Source organism: Telopea speciosissima, chromosome 2, assembly GCF_018873765.1.
Source record: "Telopea speciosissima isolate NSW1024214 ecotype Mountain lineage chromosome 2, Tspe_v1, whole genome shotgun sequence".
Lineage (NCBI taxonomy): Eukaryota > Viridiplantae > Streptophyta > Magnoliopsida > Proteales > Proteaceae > Telopea > Telopea speciosissima.
This window is the reverse complement of record NC_057917.1, coordinates 80,080,913-80,108,412: the sequence shown is the minus strand read 5'-3', so window position 1 is coordinate 80,108,412 and position 27,500 is coordinate 80,080,913. Positions and strand designations below refer to the sequence as shown.

The 27,500-nt window shown below is 39.1% G+C and overlaps 2 protein-coding genes and 1 pseudogene across 2 annotated transcripts; 2 read left to right on the top strand and 1 right to left on the bottom strand.

Annotated features, from left to right (window-relative positions):
• Window positions 1–2,624: 2,624 nt before the first annotated feature.
• LOC122652311 (BURP domain-containing protein BNM2A-like) lies at window positions 2,625–3,628 on the bottom strand. The gene is made up of 2 exons (XM_043846019.1): window positions 3,515–3,628; window positions 2,625–3,420 (listed from the first exon to the last, which is right to left on the bottom strand). The coding sequence occupies exons 1-2, from the start codon at window positions 3,563–3,565 to the stop codon at window positions 2,629–2,631; spliced, it is 843 nt and encodes a 280-aa protein (XP_043701954.1). The 5' UTR covers window positions 3,566–3,628; the 3' UTR covers window positions 2,625–2,628.
• A 1,339-nt stretch (window positions 3,629–4,967) lies between these two features.
• Window positions 4,968–21,780, top strand: LOC122652225 (annotated as a pseudogene).
• Window positions 21,781–23,572: 1,792 nt separating this feature from the next.
• LOC122651195 (glycine-rich cell wall structural protein 1-like) lies at window positions 23,573–24,828 on the top strand. The gene is made up of 2 exons (XM_043844507.1): window positions 23,573–23,799; window positions 24,251–24,828. The coding sequence occupies exons 1-2, from the start codon at window positions 23,637–23,639 to the stop codon at window positions 24,826–24,828; spliced, it is 741 nt and encodes a 246-aa protein (XP_043700442.1). The 5' UTR covers window positions 23,573–23,636.
• The last annotated feature ends 2,672 nt before the right edge of the window (window positions 24,829–27,500 follow it).

Genomic DNA, 27,500 nt, shown 5'->3' with positions numbered 1-27,500 from the left:
TTCATCGTCATCTTTGCGTCATTTGTTTCTTGTTCTTATTTTTTATGCCTTAGTTCTCAAAATATAAATTTAAAATTGTTAATAAAAATAAATAAATAAATAAAAGAAAATAGTTTTATGTCTGATTGACACTCCCATGTGTCTATCTCTTTCCTCCTCCAAACAAGGGGGACAGAAATATCTTTTCATATGAGGAGAAGAGAGACTCAAAGGGATTATTAGCGTATATCACACTCCCAGACAGAGAACCTTCTCCCATAAATAAATACATACACAAACAAGTGTGTCATTCTTGTCGTGATTCTTGAAAGCATGTCTTCTGCCTGGCTAGCTGTGTGGGTAGGTGGGAATCTAATTGGAAACATGCCAAACAACATGACCTTTTGGGTAGTGGTGGCAGACAAGGTCAGTCCTATGCTTGATTCCATGGAGCATAAAAGAGACATCCATGATTAGGGTTCCACCAAGAGGTAATAATCTATGTGGCAGACTCCATAACATCCACCTTTTTCTATGGACAACTCACCTATCATAGAAATCTTGTATTTTTTTAATGAGATTACTCTGATTCACAATCTACATCTTCCATCATAACGTGTAGTTCTAACTTCCAAGTGCCCAAACTCAACTTCAAAACTAGTTGCAACCTTTTACCCCTCTTGGGGTTGTGATGGTTTCTTTTTCCCTTTTTTTTTTTGTTTTAAGGGTAGGATGGGGTGGGGTAAAGTAGAATCATGGCATTAAAAAAAAAATGAGGTGGGTTTCTATCACTATCACTTATATCTTTCACATAATAATTTTGTTAGCCCATACATATTGTCTATATCATCATCTACTCATCATTGAAAATTAAGAACGTATAATATTACATTGTCTTATACAAAAGACCATATACAAAATTTTCAAGTAACTAAGCATAATAATACTAAATCCTCGTTTGTAAATTTAGTATATGTACAATTAACTGCATTTTCTTATCCTTAATTTGCGCATTTTTATTTTTTGATTGTATCTTATATGCGACAATAACCAGTTCTTTGGAATTTGGACCATAACTAGTTTGAAAATGCCACAAGAAAGAATGACCAAACCATCTCTCCAAGTGGATTGTTGTCTTCAAAACCCATTAATTTATCTAATGGAAGTTTTAATATATGTTAAGAGTTATTTCTATAGTGGTTGATAGTTTGCCCTAATTATATGCCCACATATCTATGAAATCAATAATGGTTTCATCACCATTACTATAATCACACATTCCTTAGTAAATATCGATCCCCACCTTAAAATGAGGTAAAGGGATGGAGATTCTCTTAATTGTATTATTATCTTATAGTGTTGAACTTTATCTTCTTATAATAATATAACACAATTAAATTTCATCATAAAAGAAAATACAACCTACATTTAAATATCAAATAATCCCATCAGTCACTCGTTAATTATATATACTAAAAACAAAAGCTTAGGAGTCAACAATCGTATTTAAGTAATGAGGGATCATTGAATCAAGAGCTTTAAAGTTGAATAAATTAAATAAATAATAAAAAAAAACTGTAAAAAATAGAAGTTGTCATGGAAGTAAACTATTATAACTTGGCTTCATTTTTGTCAACATACACTTAATTCTGCCACATGGTAGGTTGGATGGATCTAAAATTTGATGGACAGTAGATCTTAAGGTTCACTGTCCATTATTCACATGTTAAGTTCCAACATAAATCTTTGAAAAAATTACAACAAGATTGTAATTTTATTTTTTTACTCTTTATTTTATTCTCAAAAGTTATTTAATGCGGGAGTAAAAATGTTTTTCAAAAAGTTGAAAGTTATTTAATGCAATTAACAATTTTAAATATAAAATGATAGGATTACTTACCCTTGCATTAAATGCTACATTAAATGACTTTTGAGAATAAGACAAGGGACAAAAAAGTAAAATTACAACTTTTTGGTTCATTTACAGATTGAGCTCCTCTCCTGCGCGGGACGATGTCTAGCACACATCGTCCGGCTAGGGAGGCCTCGATCCGCCACTACACCGGGATGCATGCGACGATGTGGATTGGAGCTCCCCAGCAGCACGATGTGCGTTAGACACCGTCTGACGCATAAATGTGCTGGGGAGGAACCGGATCCTTCACTTGGTGACAATAAGATGCACCATATATAATTGAATATGAATGTTAAATTTGATATATGCATGATTAATTTGAATCCTAATTAAGTATATCCAATGGTTGAAATTGTCACATTAGTACATTACTCAACCCACATGCATAGATAAATAATTAGAGAAACCAAAGATTCCAAGTGTAGGTCAATATTGTTTTATAAATTAAAAATAAAAATCTATTATTATTATTATTTTTGCTTTTATATATATAGCAAAAGGAAACATACAATCATCTCTATTTATGTCTGTCCTTACATGTACAAAACATAGACCAGTTGGGCATGACATACTATTTTTTTATTTTTTATTTTTAAATTGGTATTACAATGAAAACCCTGCCTCTCACCAAATAAACCAGCCGCCCTAAAACACATACACACACACACCAACACACACACACACTGGTACACACGTGTGACAATCTTGTTCTGATTCTTGAAGCCCTATCTTGGCTAAGTAGCAATTAAGTTGGAAGGAATCCAAACAAGATGACCCTCAGGGAAGAAATGACAGACAGGGTCAGTTCCAGGTTTGATCCCAAGAACCATGAAAGAGACATGATTAGGGTTCCAATTGGAGGTATCCATATGACACACTGCAACAGCTTCCACCTTTTCTTCAGTTAACTCACCCATCAGAGAAACCTTGTAAAGCTTTGTATTATTTGTCTGGTGGCAATAGAAAACTGCATAAGGGTAAGACATAGGGTGACAACCCACTTGTTTTGGAACCCATATCTCAATGGGTACTTCATCTATGGTATAGTTTTGTAAAACTGCAACTTGAGATGGAGATCTATGGATTTTGGAACTCAAAACATTCAAAGAAAATGAAGCTGATGAAGATGTAAAGATGTCGCGAACAGAATCAAGCATGGATTCTAAGGATGTAGCACAAAATTTAGTTTCTCCTTCAACTGGTTTGGATTCACACACTTTTAGTGTCTCTTTTATGGCTTCTGCTTGTGGGGATTGTTTAGAGATAGAGAAGATTTGGAGAAGGTTGGAGAGTTTAGTTGATGAAAATGGAAGGGAATCAGCTTCTTCTCTAGATAAGAAATGAGAAGTAGGTTTAGAAGGATGATCTTGTGAACTGGGAAAATATAATTGCACCTTTTTCCCCAACTTAAAATCATTTGTTGAGAAGAAGATCTTAACTGCAAGTTCCTTCATCATCATATGATCCATGTGTGTCTCTGCTAATTTCTTCCTGTTTGTTCTTGAAGAGATAGTGCTGCTGACAAACTGCAAAAGAAAGAAAGAAAGAAAGAAACTAATTAATATGATTGAAAGGGAAAGTAAGCAATTAAGAGGTTTTGATTTCATCAACTGGGCTTACCATGAGAAGAAAGATTAGAGTCAAGACAGTGAGAGACAGCGATGATGCCATGGTATGTCTCAATAAACTAAAACAGTATGGGAAAGGTTGAGATCTATTTCCTTCACTTTGTAGGGCAAGTGGGCAACTCATCTCTTATTACCTGTCTTTATAGCTAGAAGTCTAAAACTCTGGAACAGTATTAAGCATTTTTTTTGTTCGAGAGTGATTTGGTAAGTTGAATGTGGACAAAGACAAACTACGCCGCACACACACGTAGCCATTGACTTTTGAGGGCATATGTAGAGTATTTTTTTTTTTTTCTTCTTTTAAGTGAGGACCGTGATGTAATCTGAAGGAGAGATTTGCTCCACTTACAATAAATAATAGGGGGATGGGTGATAATAATATTTGGGGAAAAATGATGGCCACACCGACGGTATTGGCTGTCTGTCCAATCTCTTTCACAGACTCTCTCTCCTCTGAGATCATGGAGGCTCTATGTATAAATTTTGTGGTGTTCTCATATGCCCTAATTGGTTGGTGTGGGGATTTATTCTACATCGGCAGTGTGGCTTGTAATAATAATAATAATATGTGCAATAGATCGTTGCTTGGTTGTGTAGCCTTGCACCAGCGGAGGATCCAACTCTTCTCTAGGGAGCTCAATGCCCAGGGAGTGTCCAGGGGGGATCCATGGGCTGGATTGTGCTACACATATTCCGGCGCACGCCTAGTTAGCCATCGGGATGTGTACGATAAAACCCAATGGTTGGATGCCCCTTTGGGCAATCCTTGGGTGCTTGGCTCCTTGGAGAGGAGCTCAATTCGTCAATGAGAGTGTGGGAAAGGGCATGAACATGGATGAGATTTTTTATTTCAAGAGTAGTGATAATTTCGTATTCTCCTTTGTTTGGGTGTAGAACCCATGCGACCAAGCAGTGTTGTTTTTCTTCCTAATAAGGAGTTGTTTGCCTTTTAAATCGAAGTAGACTAGGTTTAGGTTGTTTTCTAAATCTTTTTTTTTTTCAATAAATATCTCTTTCTAGTAAAAAAAAAAGATTCATGGAATGTGGACACCGATCTTTATCCTTTTCAGTTTCCTAGTGCCCCTAACAAGGAAGGGGCACAATGATCACCCTACCCCTATCCAAATACTCCGCCTAGACGGAACCCACTCCCCTTATTAGGGGTCTGGGAACTGGCCGAGAAAGGACCTGGAGGAGATAATTTTTTATGTGGACGCAATGCATGAATCATGTTCGGCTAAATTTACTTGTTTTTGTTGGAGATAAGTGGATCCGAAGTCCGAACCGCTGACATTCGCCCCGGGGTAAACCGATTAAGCCCGATCCAAGTCGACCTGGACCGCCCGGTTGACACCTCTGGCAATATCATATGCAATACTGTACCGGGTAGAGAGAACCTTTTAAAGTTTTAACTACAGTTTAGAAGTCGTTTCTCTGGTTCTCTTCCTCTCTTCGTCTCTGTCATCTCTATCATGGCCATGGAACATCTGAGCTAGAGTTTTTAGGAACCCTAATCAAGAAATTGCCAATGGAGGACCCCGAAGGAGTCCTCAGCTTCGACTTCGAAGGTGGCCTCGAAAACGGCTCCGCCAATCCGTCTGCTTCCGTCCCCTTGATCCCAACTGACGCCTCTGCTGCCGTCCCTGGCAACTCTGCCCCTTCTCCGTTCGCCGGATATCCTCTCCCCGTAGGTCCAGCCGGACGGCGAAGCTATCGGCAGACAGTATGTCGGCACTGGCTCAGGAGCCTCTGTATGAAGGGTGATGCCTGTGGGTTCCTCCACCAATACGATAAATCACGGATGCCTGTTTGTCGATTCTTCCGAATGTATGGAGAGTGTCGAGAGCAAGATTGCGTGTATAAGCACACAAACGATGACATCAAGGAGTGTAATATGTACGGATGGTTCTCTGTTTTGAAATTTGATTCTTTTTGTTGTTCATATCGGGTTTGGGTTTGAGTTATTTGTTGAAGTGAAACGCTGTCTTGTTACTACTATATTATTGGATTTTTATGATGAATTCTAATTATTTGAATAATTTGAGCATCTTTTTTTTTTTTTAATGAAAGTGTAATCACACAAACCACACACCAATCCCAAAAGGTTAATTTGAATAATTTGAACATTTGGGTACCAACTGGATTTCGGAAGAGGTGTGAGTTGAATTCATCAGGGTTTAATGCCTTTGTACTTATTCTTCTGAGCGAAGTGAGGAAGTTTGAGAGATTATTCTGTATGTTATAGAAAATCAGAGTAGGGGGAGAGAGAACTCGAAATTGCATAATTTCTAAGCTCTGAACGACGTAGAAATAGATTTACCCAAAAAATAAAAGAGGAGGTATAATTAGAGAATTGCTTTTAAAGGGTGTATAGTTGATTTTGAGAATTGCATTTAAGGAGTTGATTTTGAAAGTCGTTTGAGGTGGTATGGCCATGTATAACGGAGGCCTTTAGATGCTCCAGGGAGGAGTGATTTGGTTCGGATTGAAGGAGCTAAAAAGAGCTAGCGGTAGACTTAAATGACTCTGGGAGAAGTGGTGAGGAAAAACATGCATAGCTTAGGCCTTGTATCAAGTATGGTTTTGAATAGAGCTGATTGGAGGGTAAGGATCCATGTAGCCGATCCCATTTAGATGAGATAAGGTTGAGTTGAGTCGAATTAGAGAATTGCATTTTCTAGAAAATAGAAACTGAATATAACAGTATCTAGTTTAGGTAAACTAAGTTATACCCTTTCCTTATAGTGAGATTGGAACGTGAAAGTCTGGGGAGTCGATTCCGGTATGTATTATGTCATCTACAACTCAACTAAGACTTTTCCCAACTAAATGAGGTTGGGCACACAGATCCTGTTTCACCATTCAATTCTGTTTAAAGCCATGTGTGTGGTCAACCCAAAGCCATTCATAAGAAAACCTTCCTTTTGTGTCCATGTTAGGTTATGAAGAGAGGACTTTATAAGATAATGGTTTCACATACCTATCTTTTCAGCTTTATGCTTTGAGGCCATTGTCTTCTTCATGCTTTTGCGCTTGGATACCCGATCTGCATTCATAGTAATGTTTGGAATATAATAACCTTTGGCTAAAAAAGGAGCATCCCACTGCACGAGGCTCCCGCTACTGCAGGGTTTGGGAGGGGCAATTGTACGCAGCCTTACCCCTGCTTCGGAGAAGAGGCTGTTTCCAAAATACAATAACCATTGGCTACTAGAATAAAATGGTCAACTTGATTCATGGAACCTGCTTTAATTATATGGTTTTTGCTATCGACTTGTTCCTGGAACTGAATGAAACGACATGGACGCTTTATGGGAATCATTGAATAAAAAACTTGAGGAAGATGAAAAATTCTAAATCACGCTGCAACATTCTAGTGAAGTTAAAAAAAAAGAACATGTTTTTCTTGTCTTCTGCAAAGCATCTTTCTTGCATGATTTATGAAGTCCACCTTAAAAAGTTTCAGTTCTAGTTTATTTAGACTACGAGAAGGCTACTCTGGAACGTTTTGAACCCTTTGGCTTGGATGTGGTTTTCGTAAGGCACAGAATGATGCAAAAGGTCTGTTTATCTTTGTTTTCTAATGATTAAAATGGGTGAATCTGTTTTGGTGTACATTATTCGATGGGAAAAAAGAAAATTTATTTCGACTTGTTTAATGTGCTAGGAAAATTTTATTGGGCGTCCATAAGACCAAAAATGGTGTATGAAGCTGAATGTTGGGTGGGGGGTGGGGGGGGGGGGGGGGGGAAGAAACAATAAATAAATATAGTAATTGTTGCTGAGATGGATGTGTGCCAAAACTAGAAGAGATTAAATAGGAAATGAGAGCATTACAAGTGATTTAGGAGTGGCCTTAAGAGGTTTGAGGTGCTTTGGACGTAAAACAAAGGGCATTTAATGCACTAGCAAGGAGGAGTTATGGTCTGCAGATTTGAGGACCTAAAAGAAAAAGGGGAAGGCCAAAGATTACCTGGGAAGACGTAGGGACAAAAGATATGGATGCTTTAGGTTCAACTATTAATATGGCTTTAAAGGGTTAATTGGTGAGACAGGGCTCATTTAGTTGGGAAAATGCTTTAGGTTGAACTTGGCTAGGCCTTTTTTCAGCTGCTACTTGACAATAGAAAGTCAATAATAACTCACATATAGTTGTTAAATTCATGCATGGTGCCATGTGTTCATGTTAATTATGTGACGAGTTACTCTGCATCACTCTCCTGACTTCACAGAGGGACATGGTTCCTCTTGTTACCATTGCAGGATTTTTTGAATTGCTGCATCTCTGAACTTGGATCCATCTTTGTATAGTTTTCTAGCCGCTTTTGTATGTATTATTTATCATTATGCTTTTTTTTTTTTTTTTTTTTTGCCTTAATATTGGTATGTGTGAGTGGTGACACATCTAGTTAAATCTGAGATGTATATTTCTAAGGTGAATTTCTGAAATGCAGGTACAAATTTGGTTTTTGTCCAAATGGTCCTGATTGCCGGTATAGGCATGTGAAGCAAGATGGACCTCCACCTCCTGTGGAAGAAGTCCTCCAGAAGATTCAGCATTTGAGTTCATTCAATTATGGCTCGAACAGATTTTATCAGCACAGGGGTGCTGGTTATAACCAACAAATTGAAAGGCCTCAGTTTCCACAAGGTTCTACTACTGTTAATCAAGGTTTAGCAGTAAAAATATCTACCACTGCTGACTCCACCAATGTGCAGCCACAACAGCCACAAGCTCAGTCTCAACAACATCAGGTTAGCCAGACTCAGGCGCAGAATCTCCCCAATGGTGTGCCTAGTCAAGCTAATATAGCTGCTACACCACTTCCTCAAGGTCCATCTAGGTGTGATCAGAGTTCATAGATTATTTTTAAGGTTATGTGAACCAATTAGTGTATAATTTTATGCACATATGGTTTCAAGTGGTCTATCCTTGCACTTAAACTGTCAACAGCGCCTTTGAAGCCTATATCAATAGTTGTAACCATATAGAGGTGTAGATCTGTTTTGTTTTTATTCTTATTACCCAATACCCATTTAATGTGTAAATTTACTTTTCTTTCTTTTTCGCTTCCCATGAGCAGTTGAGCATTAAGAGAAAGAAATCTTGCTCTAGATTGTTGCTGTACTATAATGCTTGGATTCAAGTATGCACTTAATAATATCTATATTTACTTTTCATTTGCGGGGGTTGAAAGAAATAATGGCTTGTTTTAAGCTAAAGATTTCAAACATGGAAATTACATGAGAATCCCCTATATGCCATAATTTCTGCACTTTTCTGCTTTTGCTGAGGAATCAATTCGCTCTGTGTCGTTTTATGTGTGTGAGAAGATGATGGGACAACTGTTGCATGCAAATGATAACTATCTTGCAACTTTGATGTATACAAGGTTTTGGGGGAATTCTCTGATTGGTAACAGATTATAATGGTGGAAATTGAAATCCACCAACCTATCCCTATTATTCGACGCTGATTGGATACTTAAATGGAGCCATAGTGATGCAGTTGCCTTGGCATGGCTAGACTGGAATGACCCTCTTTGGAGGCCTAAAGGGGACTGGTAGTAATATTTAAGTTTATTTTGTTTTATTTTATATGGGTGGGTAGATAATGTAGAGATTACTTTGGTAGTTTTCTTTCTTAGATATGGCTTAGGTTGTTAGTTTTTTCTTTGAGTTGGTTTCCATTAATATATTTTGCTTTTCTTTATTTTGACATTGTATTACGTAGAACACAGAAGAGATTTGAATGAATATGAACGAAGTGAAAGTGTTTTTGAGTTGCTCCTATAGCGTGAGATCCCCTTCCTATCTCTTCTCTCCTTCTTCCTTTTTTTTTTTTCATTCTTATTCTATTCTCTTTCCTCCCTTAATTTTATTTATCTTTTATATTATGTTTTATTTTCCCAAACCTGTCGGTTGTGTTCTGATCTGGGAAGAATAAGGAACTCCTTCAATATAAACCTGTTCACCCTGAGTTTTGGGGCATTGAATCATCACCCTAGGGCGATTCATACCTTAGAGACTCATACCCAAAAGCTTCCCCTACGGTGAGATTCGAGTCTTTGACGAAACCTGCAACTGGGAAGTTCGTCTGGTTTGATTTCAGAGATTAAATACTCCTTATTTAGTTGATAATGGAAACTGTGATGGATTGGAGTTGATAGAGCTCTGAGCCTGCAACCATTTACCTGAAATTTCAGGCCAAACGAAGGTCTGTAGAAGGAGTTCAGTCGATTGAGTCTCTCCTTCTGCCACTGGTGTTCACGATCGAAGGTTGAAGACAATTACATCCTTTTCTTTGGTAATTAAAACCTTTAACTCCCTTTTCCCATATTACCCTCCCCTTGTTCCATTATTACCACATTCCATATTTTGTTTTCCATTCCAAACTCCAAAGTACCCGTCTCCACTCATACCTTACCTTCCTTATATTTGCCCCATTCTCTTGTGGCTTAACCCCCACTAATTACGATACTGCTACTGTTTGTTTATAATTGAGATTAATTGTTTGGATGGGCCCATAAGCGAGTGAGCGACCAATAAGGGTTATTCCGACCTGGGTTCGTACCACAATCAGTGATTCTAGGATAGATTTCGTAAGTGAGAAACTTGAAGGATCTAACTTGTTGCCTTTGAAAATGTCAGGCCTAGGTTGTGTAAGCCATTGGCTTGATGTCCAGTTGTAAATGTTCTTCCAGCATGTATGTGAGTGATAACTCAGTTTGATCTGCAAACTTGAAGCCTCCAACACTTATGAAATCCAGTTTATAAATTTATCTATTCTTTTTTTTTTTTTTGGGGGGGGGGGGGGTGGTATAACTTATGTGCTTTTAAGTGAATGTCTTCATGAACGTTAACCTACTTACTTTCATTTGGTATATGAAAACATAGGTATTTCATTGTTAAAAGTTGCAATCGCGAAAATTTGGAATTATCTGTGCAACAAGGAGTGTGGGCAACCCAAAGGAGCAATGAGGCTAAATTAAATGAAGCCTTTGATTTGGTGGAGCATGTGATTTTGATCTTTTCTGTCAATCGAACGCGCCATTTCCAGGTAGTCTTGGATATAGGACCTATACTTTGATCTGTTACTGTTTAAACTATTTTCTACTTTGGCTATGGGGCTTACTCTGCATTTCTTTTAAATGATTAATCATTCACTAATGCCCACTAATGTAATTTACTTTCATCTAGTTTGGTCAAGTTTGCATTGATTAGGATTGTTTGATGTGTGGAACTGTAACTTTTTAGGGATGTGCAAAGATGACATCTAAAATTGGTGGATTTGTTGGAGGAGGAAACTGGAAACATGCACATGGTACTGCACATTATGGGCGAAATTTCTCGGTGAAATGGTTGAAGGTATATTCTATTTAATTACTCTGAAAGAGATCTTCCATTTGGTGAATTATAACCTTGGATTCTGCTTTAGAAATTTTCTTCTCTGCCATCAACCATATTAGTAAAGCAGGCTCATTAAATCACAAAGTTTGTGCTGGACTACAGCCCCCTTTTTTTTGTTCTTGCTTTGGACTTTTAAAAGTTATGGGTAGTAATGTGCAAAATATAATTGAATTATTCATTATGGAATCCATAAAATTACTTGAGTATGATTCTTGATTTCCTTGGCCCTTTCTGGTGCATGTATTATGTCTTGTAAGCTCCAAGCATGTTCAGATAAATTCCCTTTGTATTAGAAAATATAACACCAAAATAAGATCAACTTATGTGCTTCTAACCCTAGCTTTGCTTCAATATTCCTTTCTCTATTCTGCCACTTTTTTTTTCATGGATCAAAAAGTTTTTTTTTTTGAGAAAGGAAAAAGAAAGGAGAGTTCACTGAACTAAACAAGACCATAACAAAATAGGACCTACACTAAAGGAGAATCCACAGCGTCCACAACTAATATAAAACAGGATTCCCATTGCCTGTTTATGTCAGCCACCCGTATTGCTTTAAAATCTGCACATGAGGAGGAGGCCCATCAGAAATGCATATCTTTCACTCTCTTTAGAATCGAATAATTAGGAACCTAGTAGTTTTTGAAAACCCTTTCTTTCCTGGCTTGCCAAATGTTCCTTGTAATCGCCTTTGGAATGATGATCCTTCTACCTGACCACCTCTATTATGCGAAGATTGACTGTACCATATTCTTAGAAGTGAGAAGTCACCTGGATCGACCCAAAACGTCTTTGTGGACTGTAAATTCAGTTCCATTGTTATGCAAAATTTTTCCTCGTTTAATTATTTTCACAAACCATATCCATGGTTATGAAGCTGAACTCAGTTACTCAGGTGAACTGAACAAAGTATGGAGGTAATTCTCAACTTGGTCTGCTGAACCAGGTCCTATTTAATAAACATGGGGTTACCAGGTTTGGCCCATTAGCCTGATTGCTAGGCTGGGTTTTGGCCTTGTCCCAGATTGGACAGGCTAGTTTGTTTCATTTCGGTTCCTGTCTGAGCCCATGCAAACCCGTTCACTTGCCTGGCTGGACCTTTTATTATAATAAATGGTTTGTCATTTATGAAACTAAGTTTTATCCGTTAACTTTATGTTTCAGTATTTACGCAGGTCTTCTTAGCCTGATCACCACCCCTACAACAAAGCCATGTCCCAATACATGTATCTATTTGGTGTTGGACAAAATAGTAATCTTGTTCTTGAAACCTACATGAAATTAAATTTCTCACTGCTTGTTCATTTTGGCTTTGTTTTCTTTTCCCCTCCTTAATAACATGTCTAATTAGCTTTAAATATTAATGACTTATTTCTCTGTTTCTAGGCTTTTTCCATAAAATCTGCTTCTATTTATGATGTGATCATGCAAAACTGATTGGATGTTTTAATTGCAGCTATGTGAGCTGTCCTTCCATAAAACTCGGCATTTGAGGAATCCATACAATGAAAACCTCCCTGTAAAGGTAAGAAGTTTGACTTATGGTCATATTGAACGGATTTCATATCCTGTAATGGTGTGGTTTCTTTTATGTGGCAATATGTTATTGTTATAGTTGACATAATCATCATCAATCATCGGAGCAAGTGCACCTTATCTCATTACGTAGGATTCACTAAACAAAAACTATTCTGCTACGCAGGGTCATTGCTTCTGTTAAAACTTAAGTGCCATATCTTTGTTATGACCTTAAATTAGGACCTATGTTTCATTTCATTCTTATTTTAGGCCTTCAATTTGAGGCAGATTGCTCCTCATTGTAGCCATCATTTTCTGGAATCCAGATGTTCCTGTATAGCTAGTCGTAGTAATGGGTTGTGTTGGCTCTGTGTCAGCTCTGTGTCAGCTCTGTGCCAGCTCATGTTAGATTTGGTCATGACCTGTTTTGGGTCAATGGAGTTGAGAATTCTTTCTAAATGACGATAAGATGAACTTGGAACCTTATTCATAGTAGTCAAGCTACCAATATTGGAAACTTATTGATGTTTTAAACTTTAAAGTGTAATATATACAATATTTATAGTTTTTATTTTTGTTGTAATATGGGTCCAAGGGTAAATCTGTCCATGGGGTTATTCTTGTATGTGGGTTTTAGTCCCACATTGCTTAGTTATATTTTTGTCATATGATTTCAATATTATAAATAAAGGTTGGGCTGTGATCACATTGATCAAGCCAGTATTCACGGAATTTCACATGGTATCAGAGCTGAAAGCTTATTTGGGCACGGAGTTTGAAGTCAAGGATTTGGGCAAATTGAGGTACTTCCTAGGGATTGAGGTTGCCTATTCAGGTAAGGGCATATCTCTCTCTCAAAGGAAATATACCTTGGATTTATTGAAAGAAACAAGGATGCTTGGGTGTAAACCAAGAGATACCCCTCTGGAGCCCAATACACATTTGAAGAGTAAGGAAGGTGAGCCAGTGGGCAAAGGAAGCTAGTAGAGGTTAGTGGTTTGTGATTTACCTCTCACATACCCGGCCAGACATCACCTTTGCTGTAAGCCTTGTCAGCCAATACATGCATGATCCTCACTCTTCTCACTTGGAAGCAGCATACAGAATTCTCCGTTACCTCAAGTCAGCTCCGGGGAAAAGAGTATTGTTCTCTCCACACGGCCATTTCCGGATAGAGGCGTACACTGATGCAGATTGGGCTGGCAGTCCTGATGATAGGAAGTCCACATCTGGATATTGCACACTTGTTGGAGGTAATCTAACTACTTGGAGAAGCAAAAAACAAGCTGTTGTGGCTCGATCTAGTGCTGAAGCTGAATTCCGAGCTATGGCATAGGGTATTTGTGAGCTCCTTTGGCTCAAGGGGCTTTTTCAAGACTTGGGGATGAGTGCTGATTTTCCTATGCGACTCTACTGTGACAGCAAGTCAGCAATCAACATTGCTCACAACCCAGTCCAACATGATCGGACCAAACATGTTGAGATTGACTGGCACTTCATCAAAGAGAAGCTGGAACAAGGAATTATTTGTATTCCATTTATTCAGTCTAGTGAACAGTTGACTGATATCCTTACCAAATGAATCAGTACAAAATTGTTCTTTCTTACTGTTAGCAAGTTGGGCATGTTTGATATGTATGCACCAACTTGAGGGGGAGTGTTGTAATATGGGTCCAAGGGTAAATCTATCCATGGGGGTATTCTTGTATGTGGGTTTTAGTCCTACATTGCTTAGTTATATTTTTGTCATATGATTTCAATATTATAAATAAAGGCTGGGCTGTGATCACATTGATCAAGCCAGTATTCACGGAATTCCACAATTTTTAAAAAATTAGTTTGTCGAATGGGTTGGGTCATGGGTGGGTTCCACTCTGAATCTTAACACGATATGTTTTTTGATCATGTTCTGTTCAGTCAAATTTGTGTCAAGTTCAATTCCCTCAATCCACAGGTACTACTTTGTGTTTTTTCCATATCGGGTCGGTTGGTTGTGTTGGAGACTTGGAGATCATCACCCTAGTTGGAATGGAGAAATGGAGGAATAGAGGAATAGAGATATGGAGTAGACCCCTCAATAACTAAGTATGATCTTTAAGTTTAGTACCATCAGTTCAAATCAGGGACAGGTTTTGTAGAATAGGGTGCAGGATAAATGTGTTGGAACGGATGAACTTTTATTTAGTAGTTTCTATTTTCAGTTTGTTTCCTTTTGCTTGCAAGTTTCTAATTTTCTCTTACTTGTAAGACAAGCATAGCTGTCCATAAATATGTAATGCCCTTAGAGCCCTCCCCCCCGGCGCGCACGTGAACAATTTAAAGAATTATTGAATGAAGTTTTGTGGCATCCTCGTACTCAGTTATGGGAGTAAATCCTTGTTTCAACAGTTGGGATAGCTGTGGTTGAGAGACCCAGGGCTGAGAAAGCCCATCCCCCTACTCCCTACTTCTTCTATCTTTCTCCTCCTCCCTTCCCTACTTGATCTCCTTGACCTGCTGTGATTGCTGTGAAGATCCTTGCAGGTTGCAATCATTCTCCAATACTCCAAGTTGTTGCTACTGTTGCTGATTCAACAAAAGCAAGGCTACACACACCCTACGGTTACAATTTTGCCCTGGGTTTTGTTTCAGACTTCAAGCTTGCATATCTCCTTATTCCACCATCAGAATTTGCTGAGTTTTGGAGCACAAACCACATGCATCAGGGCCTCTACTCGATCCAGATTTGAGTCCAAGTTGTTGGATGGTTTGGCATGCAGGGCTTAACTTTCTATTTTGGTGTCACCCTAATATCTCCCAACCTAGCCACTGGAATTGGCTGAAATTTTCAACAAAGATTCTCCTCATTGCCTACTCCACTCGATCAGCTTTGAAGCCCATTCCCACTGCTGGTTTGCCTAGTATTTGTTACCTTCTATTTTGGTGTTTGCCTTCTAATTCTGATTTGCTTCTATTACTGATGATCTGCTGCAACTATTATCGATCCTACTGTATAGTGGTTCTTAACTGAACCCCTTCTACATTACATTGTTTTATGGGATCACAATCAACCTAGAGAGCGGGCCTTGGTGCAATGGTAATGTTGCTCCACTGTGACCAAGTGGTCATGGGTTCGAGTCTGGAAACAGCCTCTTTGCGAAAGCAGGGATAAGGCTGCGTACATTATGACCCTCCCAAGACCCCGCAGCGGGGGGAGCCTCGTGCACTGGGTACTCCCTTTTTTGACAATCAACCCAATTGCTTCCTAGGATCACAACCAAACTTAGGTGTTTCAATCATTCAACTCACTTAAGAGTTCTTGTAAATTCAATTACAATATCTCTCTTTGTAGGGTAGATTTACAGCCAAAGCACAACTACAAAATCACTCACAATATGGTAGATATACAATTGAAAGAACAGTATAAAATGCCTCCCATGGGTTGATGTTCCATTGAAGCACGCTCTACTTGGTTCCTCTTCTCAAGATCCCTTTGTAGGTTCTTCCAAATGTAGCACATGGATGTTCTTGAGTCCTCCAAGCATAGCCCTCGTGGTCTCTCCAAAATCTCCCAAAGGGGTGTTCCAAAGCTCTCCAAAAGACACCACAAAAAGTCCCCTAAGTGGCCTATTTATAGCCCCATCAAAAAGTTATCGTTTTCTAGCCGTTATACAGCCATTTTACTGGTGGCGGTCGACCTCCAATTCTGGTTGATCACTTGGTTAAGACACAAGAAAGTAAGCTGGTTACCCTCTTCAAAGAAATAGCTCAATGTTTTGAGAGGAATAAAACATTGTCCTTCAAACTCATGCTTGAGTACAAACGTACAAGCCTATGTGTAGTTGCTTCTAAGACACAAAATTGAGACTCAAAAAATTATTTGCTGAAAACAACTAGTTCTACACTTCAGATCTATTTCACAATTTCAACTGTTCTTGCAGACTATTATTTCTGAGATCAAGTTTGATATTTAGAATTCAACTTGAATCATCTCTGAACTGTTTTCTTAGATCTGATTGTTAATATCTAGCTTATTCTCTCATTTTTTATTCGTATTTTGAATATTAAGTAAGTTGGGAGTCATATAATTCCAGATCTGATTTCCAAGATTTCCCAATTGACTGATAGTCTACTAGGACCCTTGCACTCGACCATTGGGCCTGATTTGGTAGGATTTCTATTGCATTTTTATGGGGTGATTTTTATTTCAGAAATTGTATGGTTTGATTTTTACACCTTATTTCATTTGATTTTTATCTTGCTCTTTAATGAGCACCTGGTTAATATGATGGGAAAAGTAGTAATTTCGTGCAAAAATTAGAATACCACCCTTCTTCTTCTCCTAATGGTTGCACCACCACCACCACCCTACAACCGCCACTACAGCCACCACTACCACCCCACCACGGACTCCCAAAGAAATATAGAGATTCTATTCTCAGAAATTGAACTACTAAATAGATTTCTGATTCTTGAAATATTTCAGATTGATGCAACCAAAACAATTTCAATTTTTGACCAAAAATCTATTTGTTAACTATTTTCATGAATTCAATCCGAAATTGATATAGAAATCGTACCAAATCTTTCAGATTGATGCAACCAAAACAAATTTCAATTTTTGACCAAAAATCTATTTGTTAACTATTTTCATGAAATCAATCCAAATATAGAAATCATACCAAATCAACCCCAAGTTTCCTGCCAGATATGACTGGGTTCGGGAGCTATTGAGTTTCTCTTATTTTCTCAGTATTCTGCCCATATTTGGATTCCATCGACCTTATACAGATCCTGGTTATTATTTTAGTTTCTATAATCCTTTCCAGATTCGATTCTACATTATGTTTCTATCCATGCTGGTATGTGAGCAGACAAGATGTTTGTTCTTATAGCTGAAGAGTGGGTCTTTTAATGTATTGTTTCTCTAAGACCCCTGCAAAGTCCCTACTGGTGGTTTTCTAAGCTCGCTTTTATCTGTTTGTTTCCAACCTTACTCTTCCTAATCTTGTCAGTTGTCACTTTCCATTCTGACATTTTTTAATGTATAATAGTTCAACCTAGAACCAACTCTACAATAGGATCAATTATAGGGCAACAGTAGCGGAATACAGCAAACCATCAACAACAGAAACTGATAACTTTTTGGCAGTAAAGAGCTACCAAGGTATGTACTGTATTAGGCTGTTACCACAACCAGAATTGATATATAAATCACAGAAAAAAAATCCAGACCAACTTGACTGTTGGCTGACAGTATTAGGATGAACTTCTACCAGAAATTGATCAATTGCCAAAATAGAAAGTAAAGTTCTCAGATATGGATGATATCCTGGTCGAACTACTAAGCTTGTTGTATGATATAATCTTTGTACCAAAGACTCTACATATTACTCATAAGAACAATTTCCTAGTAGGCTCTGGTAATGGAATTATATCTCTTAACGATTTCTATAAGTCTTGAAAATGAAAAATTATAATTTATGGAACAACGTGGTTCCTTCTGTTTCCAGTAGACTGTCAGAGGTTATTAAATTATCTAATATTCTAGATGGGGAATTTTCTATTGATTCTGATGAGAAGAAAACATATTTCCTTTGCATTTGGAAGCGATTTATCAACCTATAGAGGAACACACATGGAATGATTTAGTTATCTATGGTTTAACTTTATGGCATACTTTTCAGTTTCCTCCTGTATGAAGCCTATGTTTATATCATTGGCATTTCATTTAGCAGATCAAAGAGAGCTAACGGGAACTCAAACATAAACATTCTGTTGAAATACCTGGGAACATTGTTGTCACGGCGTCTGGGCTACCCAAGGCATTGGAGAGGGCCTGGATGCGAAGCGACACCAACAAGGCACCCCGCCGGACGCCTTGACAACTATGCCAGGGAATATATCTCTGTTTGTAAGATCATAGTTTTGGCTTAGTTCTGTTGAACCCAGACTGAAGTTGTTATGTATTCAAATCTTGGAAGATCCTTCAATTAACTATTTCATTTTTCCATGGTTCTATTCCTAAATTGCAGATAAGTCGAGATTGTCAGGAACTAGAGCCCTCTATTGGTGAACAGTTGGCTTCCCTACTTTATCTTGGGCCTGATAGTGAACTCATGGTATTTTTTCGTCTTTCTTATTATTATAAAAAATTGTTCCTTTCCCATTTTTGGCTACTTCTAGGCTCTAACTCAGTATGTGGAACACTCTTTTTGGAATATAAGATGCATCTTACATAATTAATTTTTGCTTAATCTGGTTTGTTTCTAAATTATGGTCGGTGTACAAGTGTATCAGTTGCATTGCAAATCAAACCAAGAAAAGATGGATACTTCTGGAAATTGTAGGCCTTAGTGAGAATGCATTGTACTTCTTCAAGGGTAGATCAGAGTCAGTTGTTAGGGGCTGATTTGAAATTGAGCCAGCCAGGCCACATACATGGTTTCTCTTTTTTTGCTTTCCATGGATCCATATACAATCAAGCTCACTTTTGATGCATATTTGTCAAGGAGACTAGGCAACCCAGGGCGTTGGAGGGGCGCTTAGGCGGGTGCTGTGCTGATAATTTTATATTACTATACAACATAGAAGCTATATCAAGCAAATATGATATAATTAGGCCGGTACTGACCTAATATAAGAAAATCAATATACAATAAACAAAGCATTTGATACAAGGCAGGCATATTCATTAAAAAAAAAAAACGTAAACTCATGAAGTGTCAAAAAACTGATATAATATAAGGCGTGTTGTCGCAAGGCCACAAGGTGACGATGCCTAGGCATCCAATGCGGTCAACTTTCTTGCATCAAACAGCGCATGTTGTCGCCTTGTATCCAAGAAGGCGCATGGATGCCTAAACGACACTTTGATAACTATGTTTTTTATCGGTTTGCAATGGGAGTATCCATGATTTATAGGCATTGGAAAAGCACTTTTTGATTGTTTAGGGTGATGATTTAGTAGCAGTAGGTGGCAAAGTTACTTTGTTACCTGCTTATTGTTGTTCCAAGAGTCCCTTTCCATTGTTCTAGAAAGGAAGATACAGTTCAGGACTTTGGGTTCGTGTGACTTGTCAGACATATTGAGTCATGTGGGATTTTCTCCATTTTCTCCCTGGTTGAGATATCCTATGTTTTTCACAATAAAGCCATAAAGATTGATTGAACCATCAAAATTTGGAGCATGAAGTAGAATTATTGAGTAGATCAATTTTTGGTTTATCTTTGCAGCGTTAATGCTTTTTGCTGGTTGGTTTTATTATCACAATGCTGTTCCAAAATTTGCTTGGTTCCAAGATGTAGAATAACCACTTAGCGAGGTCACTAGGACTTGGGTGACTTTCATTTCGTCCTTCTAGATATTTTTTTTCAAACCTATTGCCGATACTAAGTAGTAGTCACAAATTTGTATCCATTTTTCATGATAGTACACATGGATCAGAGTTCTTCCAAATCTATGGAGTCCATATTGTGATATTCACATGTTATTGTAGTTTGGGATGAGTTCTTCCCAATGTATGGACATGATATTATGATATTTCACGCACAACGATATGTGCACTTTGTGATAGTATGGTATGAGTCCTTCCAAATGTATTGACACTATTATGTTATTTTCACACTAAAATAAATAGATGTTCATGCACTACATTGAGAACCTAATCTGCACCCTGTGGTCTGATACCCAAAGGCATGTGTTTGGTTGGTTGAATACCATAGCCACCAGCCTGATACACTCAAAGTTTACTGTTTCGAAGGGATATAGCCTCCACAACTGAGATCCCCAACCCTATATGTAGATGTACTACATCGGTTAGTTCCCATTACATATTATTATAAATGTCAGGGTGGTGTGAAGAAATGGTTTCCTATACAGGTAATGTACTCATCATGTATTGAAGAGGTTTAAAAGGAAAGGAATCTTATATGTAGCAACTTAACTGGCAGTATGAAGACCTCCTTGGAGCATGGATTGTTTGGCCTGCTCTGCGGCCGCCATAAGAAATTCTGCTTTCTTCCTGTTTGGATATTTTCAATATTCCCCTCCTATACTTATTGTGTCGTCATGGATATTATTTGAATTTAAATGGGTTTTCTTTATTTGCAGGCACTCTCAGTTGCAGCAGAATCGAAACGGGAGGAGGAAAAAGCAAAGGGAGTCAATCCAGATGGGGCAGAGAATCCTGACATTGTCCCTTTTGAAGATAATGAAGAGGAAGAGGAAGAGGAAGAGGAAGAAGAAGAAGAAAGTGAGGAAGAGGACGAAAATTTTGGTCAAGCTCTTGGTGCAGCCCAAGGCAGGGGAAGGGGTAGAGGAGTGCCATGGCCTCCACATATGCATATAGGACATGGAGGGAGACCGATTCCTGGGTTTCAAGGCTTCCCTCCTGTCATGATGGGTGCTGAAGGGTTTACTTATGGTGCTGTTACACCTGATGGATTTGCCATGCTGGCAGATCTTTTTGGTCCACGTGCTTTTCCACCTTATGGCCCAAGGTTTTCTGGCGATTTCACTGGCTTGGGTCAGAATTCAGCAATGGGCTTCACACCTATGGATGGAACAGGCCCCACTTCAGGCATGGTTTTTCATGGGCACCCTTCCCTACCTGGGGCCGTTTATCCTGCAAATGGGCTTGGGATGATGATGGGTCTTGCTCGGGGCCCTTTTATGGGTTCAATGGGAATGTCTGCTGCAATGCCTGTAAGAGGCAGTCGGCCACCGTCCTCCAGTGCCACCACCACCTTTGCAGAATAATTGGGTTGTAAAAAAAGACCAGAGGAGAGCAGCAAATGAAAGGAATGACAGATACAGTGCGGGTCCAGACCAGGGCAAGGGTCAGGACATGATGGGTCCTGGTGGTGGCTCAGAGGAGGAAATGAAATATCAGCCAGGCCTCAAGCCCCAATATGAGGATTCCTTTGGTGCAGGAAACAGCTTTAGAAATGATGAGAGTGAGAGTGAGGATGAGGCACCAAGGCGGTCGAGGTATGGGGAGGGAAGGAAGAAGCGGCGAGACATGGAAGGGGATACCCCTGCATCTGGTCACTGGGAGTCACCAGTGGCTGAGTAATAGAGCCAGTCAGACTACTGACCACCCTTGAAATTCTTTTATTCTATCCAACATTTTATGCCCAACCACTAGAAATTTGACTTAGTGTTCCTGATTTCGTGTACAATTAAAGAAATAATAATGGATTGGGGTAAAAAAGAGGTGGGGGGAGAGGATATTAAATGTCATGTTCAGTGTTTGGAAGATAAAAATTGTTTATATTCATAGATTGTATATTACTGACCAAATTAGAGAAAGGAAAATCAATAGAGGAAAATTAATTCATCATCAGTTGCTATGTATTGTGCCTTTGTTGAGTTCTTGTAGAGATGGATACTTGTAAGCACTGTACTCTCCAAATTAGATGGATACAGAAGCAAACTATATATTCAAGACTGTAATACTGCAATGATATCATTTCAAGAAATCCATAGTGAGCTTCAGGTATGTATGTAAATCCCCAAATCAATCTATGGTCTTGAATTTAATGGGAAAGAGATTGCTATGTTTAATGGCATGCATCTCATGTATGTTTATGCATTCACTATTGTTCATTTTGTTTATAGTCAAGAATTTTTTGAAGTTTTATTTTTTCATTTGGCAAATTCCAATTGGCCTGAAACTTTACATGGAATAGGAGCCCTTGGGGCTTCCCTGCCCACAGAATTGACTCCACCTTTCTTTCTTCTAAGGGTGTCAAAACTAAATCGAAATTGTTTATTAAAATCAAACGGAGCCATTTACACCAAGACTGTGAAACTGTTTAATAAATTATTCAATTTTGGTTCAAAAAATAAGATCATTTAATAAACGTTTTGGTTTTGGTTTAAACTAACTAAATCGATTAAAACTGATTAAGCTAGTTTTGATTTATATATTAAATAAGGGAAAAGAAACCTTACCCAAAAAAAAAATAAAATAGAAAAACGAAATATGCTACCTAGTTGCGTGGTTCCTACGTCCAGATACTGAGTGTGCGAAGTTACCAACTTGCCCCCTATGAAATAAAAAAAACCCATCCAGGTTGTTCTTGAGTGCACATTCTCATTAACCCGTACAAGTGTAGGGGCTACACAACCAGATAGCAATCTCTTGCCCATTAAATAAATAAAATCCTCAAGACCTCGCTCCTCACTGATGAAATTATTTAAACTTTTTTTTTTTTTTTTCTAAAAGCAATCGTTCAAAATTTAAATAGATGGAATAGATTTTTATATTAATGATCAAATTGTTCATCTCTCCCTCTATTACATGAACTCATTCATGCCATATTAGGTAGGTACTGAAGCACCAACGTTCACTAGAGATAGTGTTATTTTTATAGTTTATGCTTTCCATTTCCAAAACATATAACATACCATAAATTGGTGATTGGTCTGGATCAAATCAATATATGCATGGGTGGCGGTGGAATTCCCAGCAGGGAAAAAATAAGTTCCAAAAAAAAATAATAAAAAAAATCTAAAGGCAAAGATGGGTCAAACAGTTCAATAGTAGTTGGGCGTTGGCATCATGAACATATATCGATCTATGCCAACTTGTATGCATTCATTGCTAGTTATTTGCTACCATCTAATTGGCTATATATATATACTCCTCGATCATCAAAATGGATTATTTAAAAAAAAAGAAAAAAGATAACAAAATAAGGACGGCTTCGTGAATTGTGATCATCTGATATTCTGATCTATTTGAGGGTAGCAGTCAAGAGGAATGATCTTCCTTCTTTAATTAGTGAGGCTGAGGCCCCATTCCATTACCAGCCCTACTTATTCAGTAAAAACTAAAAACTAAGAGAATGAATGAAGGAATACTGAGATATTAAGGAAAGAAAGAGAATTCTGACGGAGCGTCGGTAGTCGGTGCCAGGCAGTGTTCACCACTACTTGTAGTTGTAGTTGTAGTCTTGTAGACTTATCCAAAGTCATATATTTGACTCTCTTTTATTTTTTCGTTTTTTTAATGCTTCCCGCCATTACCCCAACGCTTCAAACGCGTCAATGGAGATTACCCACATAAATGCTTCACGCCTTCTACACTACAGTGAGAAAGTGTTGAATGGGGGAAGTTGGGAAATCTTATTATATATAAGAAGGTGTGAGCGATTAGAAGGCCAAGCAACTGATCAGCTGAGATCTTTGTTAGAGCTGAGTCATGGGTTTCTCCAGAAAATGCTTGGCGGTTGGGCTTCTTTTCTCGAGCATTGTCTTGCATTTGAGTGCGACTGCACTTGGAGAAAAGCTTGACGATAATAGATTTGGTGATGTTTGTGGCTTCGGGGGCCGCCGGGGCTGTGGAAGCCGCTTTGGTCGTGAACGTGGAGGCATTGGTGCTGGAGGAGGGGGTGGCTTTGGTGGAGGTGTTGGTGCCGGTGGTGGGTCCGGGCATGGTGGAGGCTTTGGAGCCGGAGGTGGTGTAGGTGGGGGTGCTGGTGCTGGTGGTGGTGTTGGAGGTGGAGGTGGCTTTGGTGGTGGTGGTGGTGCCGGTGGTGGGTCAGGGCATGGTGGGGCTTTGGTGCTGGAGGTGGTGAGGAGGTGGGCTGGTACTGGTGGTGGTGCTGGAGGTGGGTAGGAGGTGGGCTGGTAATGGTGGTGGTGCTGGAGGTGGAGGAGGCTTGGTGGTGGTGGTGGGGAGGTGGTGGTGCCGTGGTGGGTCAGGGCATGGTGGGGGCTTTGGTGCTGGAGGTGGTGTAGGAGGTGGGGCTGGTACTGGTGGTGGTGCTGGAGGTGGTGTAGGAGGTGGGGCTGGTAATGGTGGTGGTGCTGGAGGTGGAGGAGGCTTTGGTGGTGGTGGTGGAGGTGGTGGTGCCGGTGGTGGGTCAGGGCATGGTGGGGGCTTTGGTGCTGGAGGTGGTGTAGGAGGTGGGGCTGGTACTGGTGGTGGTGCTGGAGGTGGAGGAGGCTTTGGTGGTGGTGGAGGTGGTGGTACCGGTGGAGGGTCAGGTCATGGTGGAGGCTTTGGAGCTGGAGGGGGTGCTGGTGGTGGAGTTGGCACGGGAGGAGGAGTAGGTGGAGGTGGAGGTTTTGGTGGCGGCGGTGGTGGTGGAGCGGATGGTGGGTCAGGTCATGGTGGAGGTTTTGGAGCTGGTGGTGGCATAGGCAGTGGTGCTGGAGGTGGGGTTGGTGGAGGAGGTGGTGGAGGTGGAGGTGCTGGTGGTGGTGGAGGCTCAGGTAAAGGTGGGGGCTTTGGTGCAGGTGGAGGTGTAGGTGCAGGTGGTGGAGCTGGTGGAGGCATTGGACAAGGCGGCGGCGGTGGTCACGGGATCGGTGGAGGGATTGGAATAGGAATTGGGGTTGGTGTTGGAGTTGGAGTCGGAGTCGGAGCCGGTGGTGGTGGAGGTCATTAAACAGTGTGAAGATTTGTGTTCTTGAATCATCCATCCATTTGATCAGTTCCGTTCTTACAAGTTTTTCATTGAAGGCAATAAGTATGCCCTTCCTTACATTTTTCTTTTCCCTACTAGTGAAGAATTGAGTGTTTACCTCTAAGCATGTGATGTGGGACTATGCATGGTTTTATACTTAATAGAGGTGCAATCCCTTCATTGTGGATTTGTGGGATCTCCTATAAACGATGTTTAGTTTTGAAATGCTTTTTTTGTGTGGTGACTTTAAGCATTTCATTGTGGCTTTGTGGCATCAACTAAGTAAGTAAGCAGTTGTTTTTCAGACTGAACAATTTGGATTAATTTTGGCTTGGTCCTTATGAAAATTGCAAACCATCTGGTCGATTTGATGGCTAAAATTAAAGAGGGAAAATGGTTTTTGTGGGGTAGCATGGCGCTTGCATTCAAACACATGGGATGGGAAGGTGGAGGGTAAAATGATCACCCCACCCACATGAAATGCAAATTGACGTCCTTGTTGATGCTTTTGTGCCGCTCCCATTGGCCCCAACCTGCATAGGGGCCACGCTTCCCACTAGAAACACTTCTACTACTAAAAAAATGGGAAAAGAAGGCTGTGTGATGCCTCAGACATTGGAAAGGCAAAATGACCGCCTCACCCCTATGAAATGAAAAATCTCACCATTGTTAGATGCTTGCACCTGTACTCTCATTGGCCCCTACACTGGTGTAAGCTACGCAGCATGGCAGCAATTCCCTTCCCTAAAAAAATATGAAAAAAAATCTGAGCCACCAAATCTCCTCTTTTTTTAATCTCAACCATTCAATCCATCTGCTGCTCATGGTTTTAAGAATCAGGAATTGGATGGGTAAATTGGCCTATTTGGATTGGAATCGCCTGTGACTAATCTTGATTTCCACTGATCCTACACCGTCGATTCACGCCCAAAAACCCTAGAAATTTTCTGTTTTTGGATCTGAGGACGGATATTAGCTCAATTTGGTTCGAAGTTCGATACGTGGCCTGGTTTAATGTTTTTCAAATATGCCATTTACACGCTTACATTCCTCGAATGGCAACGGTAAGCATGGAAAGCTATACGGTAAAACCTAGCTCTTGCGGAAAGGTTTTGATTTTTCTTTCTTTTCTGCTTCTCTGTAATTGCTTTGGTTGTCTCAGTTACTTTTCTCTATCCTATAGTTGTCTCTGTTTTGAAGTGTTAGACTGTACGTGCGTCAGGTTCGTATTGATGGAAGGTTTTTCAATAGGAGAAGAGAATGCTTTTGTTTTCATCTTCTCTTTCTTCTATTCTACACTTCAGATCTATTTCACAATTTCAATTGTTCTTGCTCACTATTATTTCTGAGATCATGTTTGATATTAATTAGAATTCAACTTGAATCATCTCTACCTATCCAAAAAAAAAAAAAAAAAAACTTGAATCATCTCTGAACTGTTTTCTTAGATCTGATTGTTAATATCTAGTAAGTTAATTCTATATCTGATTTTCAAGATTTCCCAATGGATTGATACTGTAGTAGTACCCTTGTGCTCGACCCTTGGGTCCGATTTGGTATGATTTCTAAGAATTTCAATTTTATGAGGTGATTTCTATTTTGGAAATTGATTGGTTTAATTGTTACACATTATTTCAGTAAAATAGAAATTCTGAGATAGGTTTCAGAATTTCTATTCCATTTGATTTTTATCTTGTTCTTTTATGAGCACATGGTTAATATGATGGGTAAAATAGTAATTTCATGCAAAAATTAGAACACCACTACCATCCCCACACCCCACCTCACCACCACCCTCACCTAAAGAAATATTCTGATAAATTGAAGTACCAAGTAGATTTCTTATTCTTGAAATATTTCAGATTAATGCAATCAAAACAATTTCAATTTTTAACCAAAAATCTATTTGTTGACTATTTTCATGAAATCAATCTATATTGAAAGAGAAATCATACCAAATCAGACCCAAGTTTCCTATTAAATGACTCTGGTTTGGATTGGGAGCTTTTGAGTTTCTCTTATTATTTTTTCTCATTATTCTGCCCATTTTTGGATTCAATCGATCTTATACAGATCCTGGTTATTGTTGTAGTTTCTAGAATCCTTTACAGATTCGAATCTACATTATATTTCTTTCTATACCGGTATGTAAATTCCATACCGGAACATGAACAGAAATAGTAGTAGCACCCCCTTTTGGATATTGGAAATCCAATTAATGCCTTGTAACTGAAATAGAAACTAATGACAAAAATAAAATCTGATGGTTCGGTTAAATACTATATAGAAGTTAACAACTAATTAAAAACTTGACAGAATAAATCTCGCACCTTATTCACACATCTGAAGGAGAAGAAGACCTACCGCGGAGCACCTCCTAGTCAGTGCCTCAGGCGACATCTTCCGGTGACATTTCTCTTATTCCGGTGAGGTTTTTTTTTATTTTTTATTTTAGGTTATTTCCAAATGTCCCCCTGAAAATGGTCAAACTTACAGTTACCCCCTTGAATTTTCACTAATTTTACGTGCACCCTTGCTTTCCAAACTAAGTACCACCATAGTCCCTCCCGTAATCCCGTTAGGCAGAGACGTTATGTTCTAACGTCTGATATTTTTTATACATGATTAGACCATTCTGCCCTGGATATGGAATG

Coding starts and splice junctions, on each gene's coding strand:
- LOC122651195 (XM_043844507.1), top strand. CDS start 23,637: ATGGGTTTCTCCAGAAAATGCTTGGCGGTTGGGCTTCTTTTCTCGAGC. Junction 23,800..24,250: donor AAGCCGCTTTGGTCGTGAAC/GTGGAGGCATTG, acceptor GTGGTGCTGGAG/GTGGAGGAGGCTTTGGTGGT.
- LOC122652311 (XM_043846019.1), bottom strand. CDS start 3,565: ATGGCATCATCGCTGTCTCTCACTGTCTTGACTCTAATCTTTCTTCTC. Junction 3,421..3,514: donor CTCTAATCTTTCTTCTCATG/GTAAGCCCAGTT, acceptor TTTCTTTTGCAG/TTTGTCAGCAGCACTATCTC.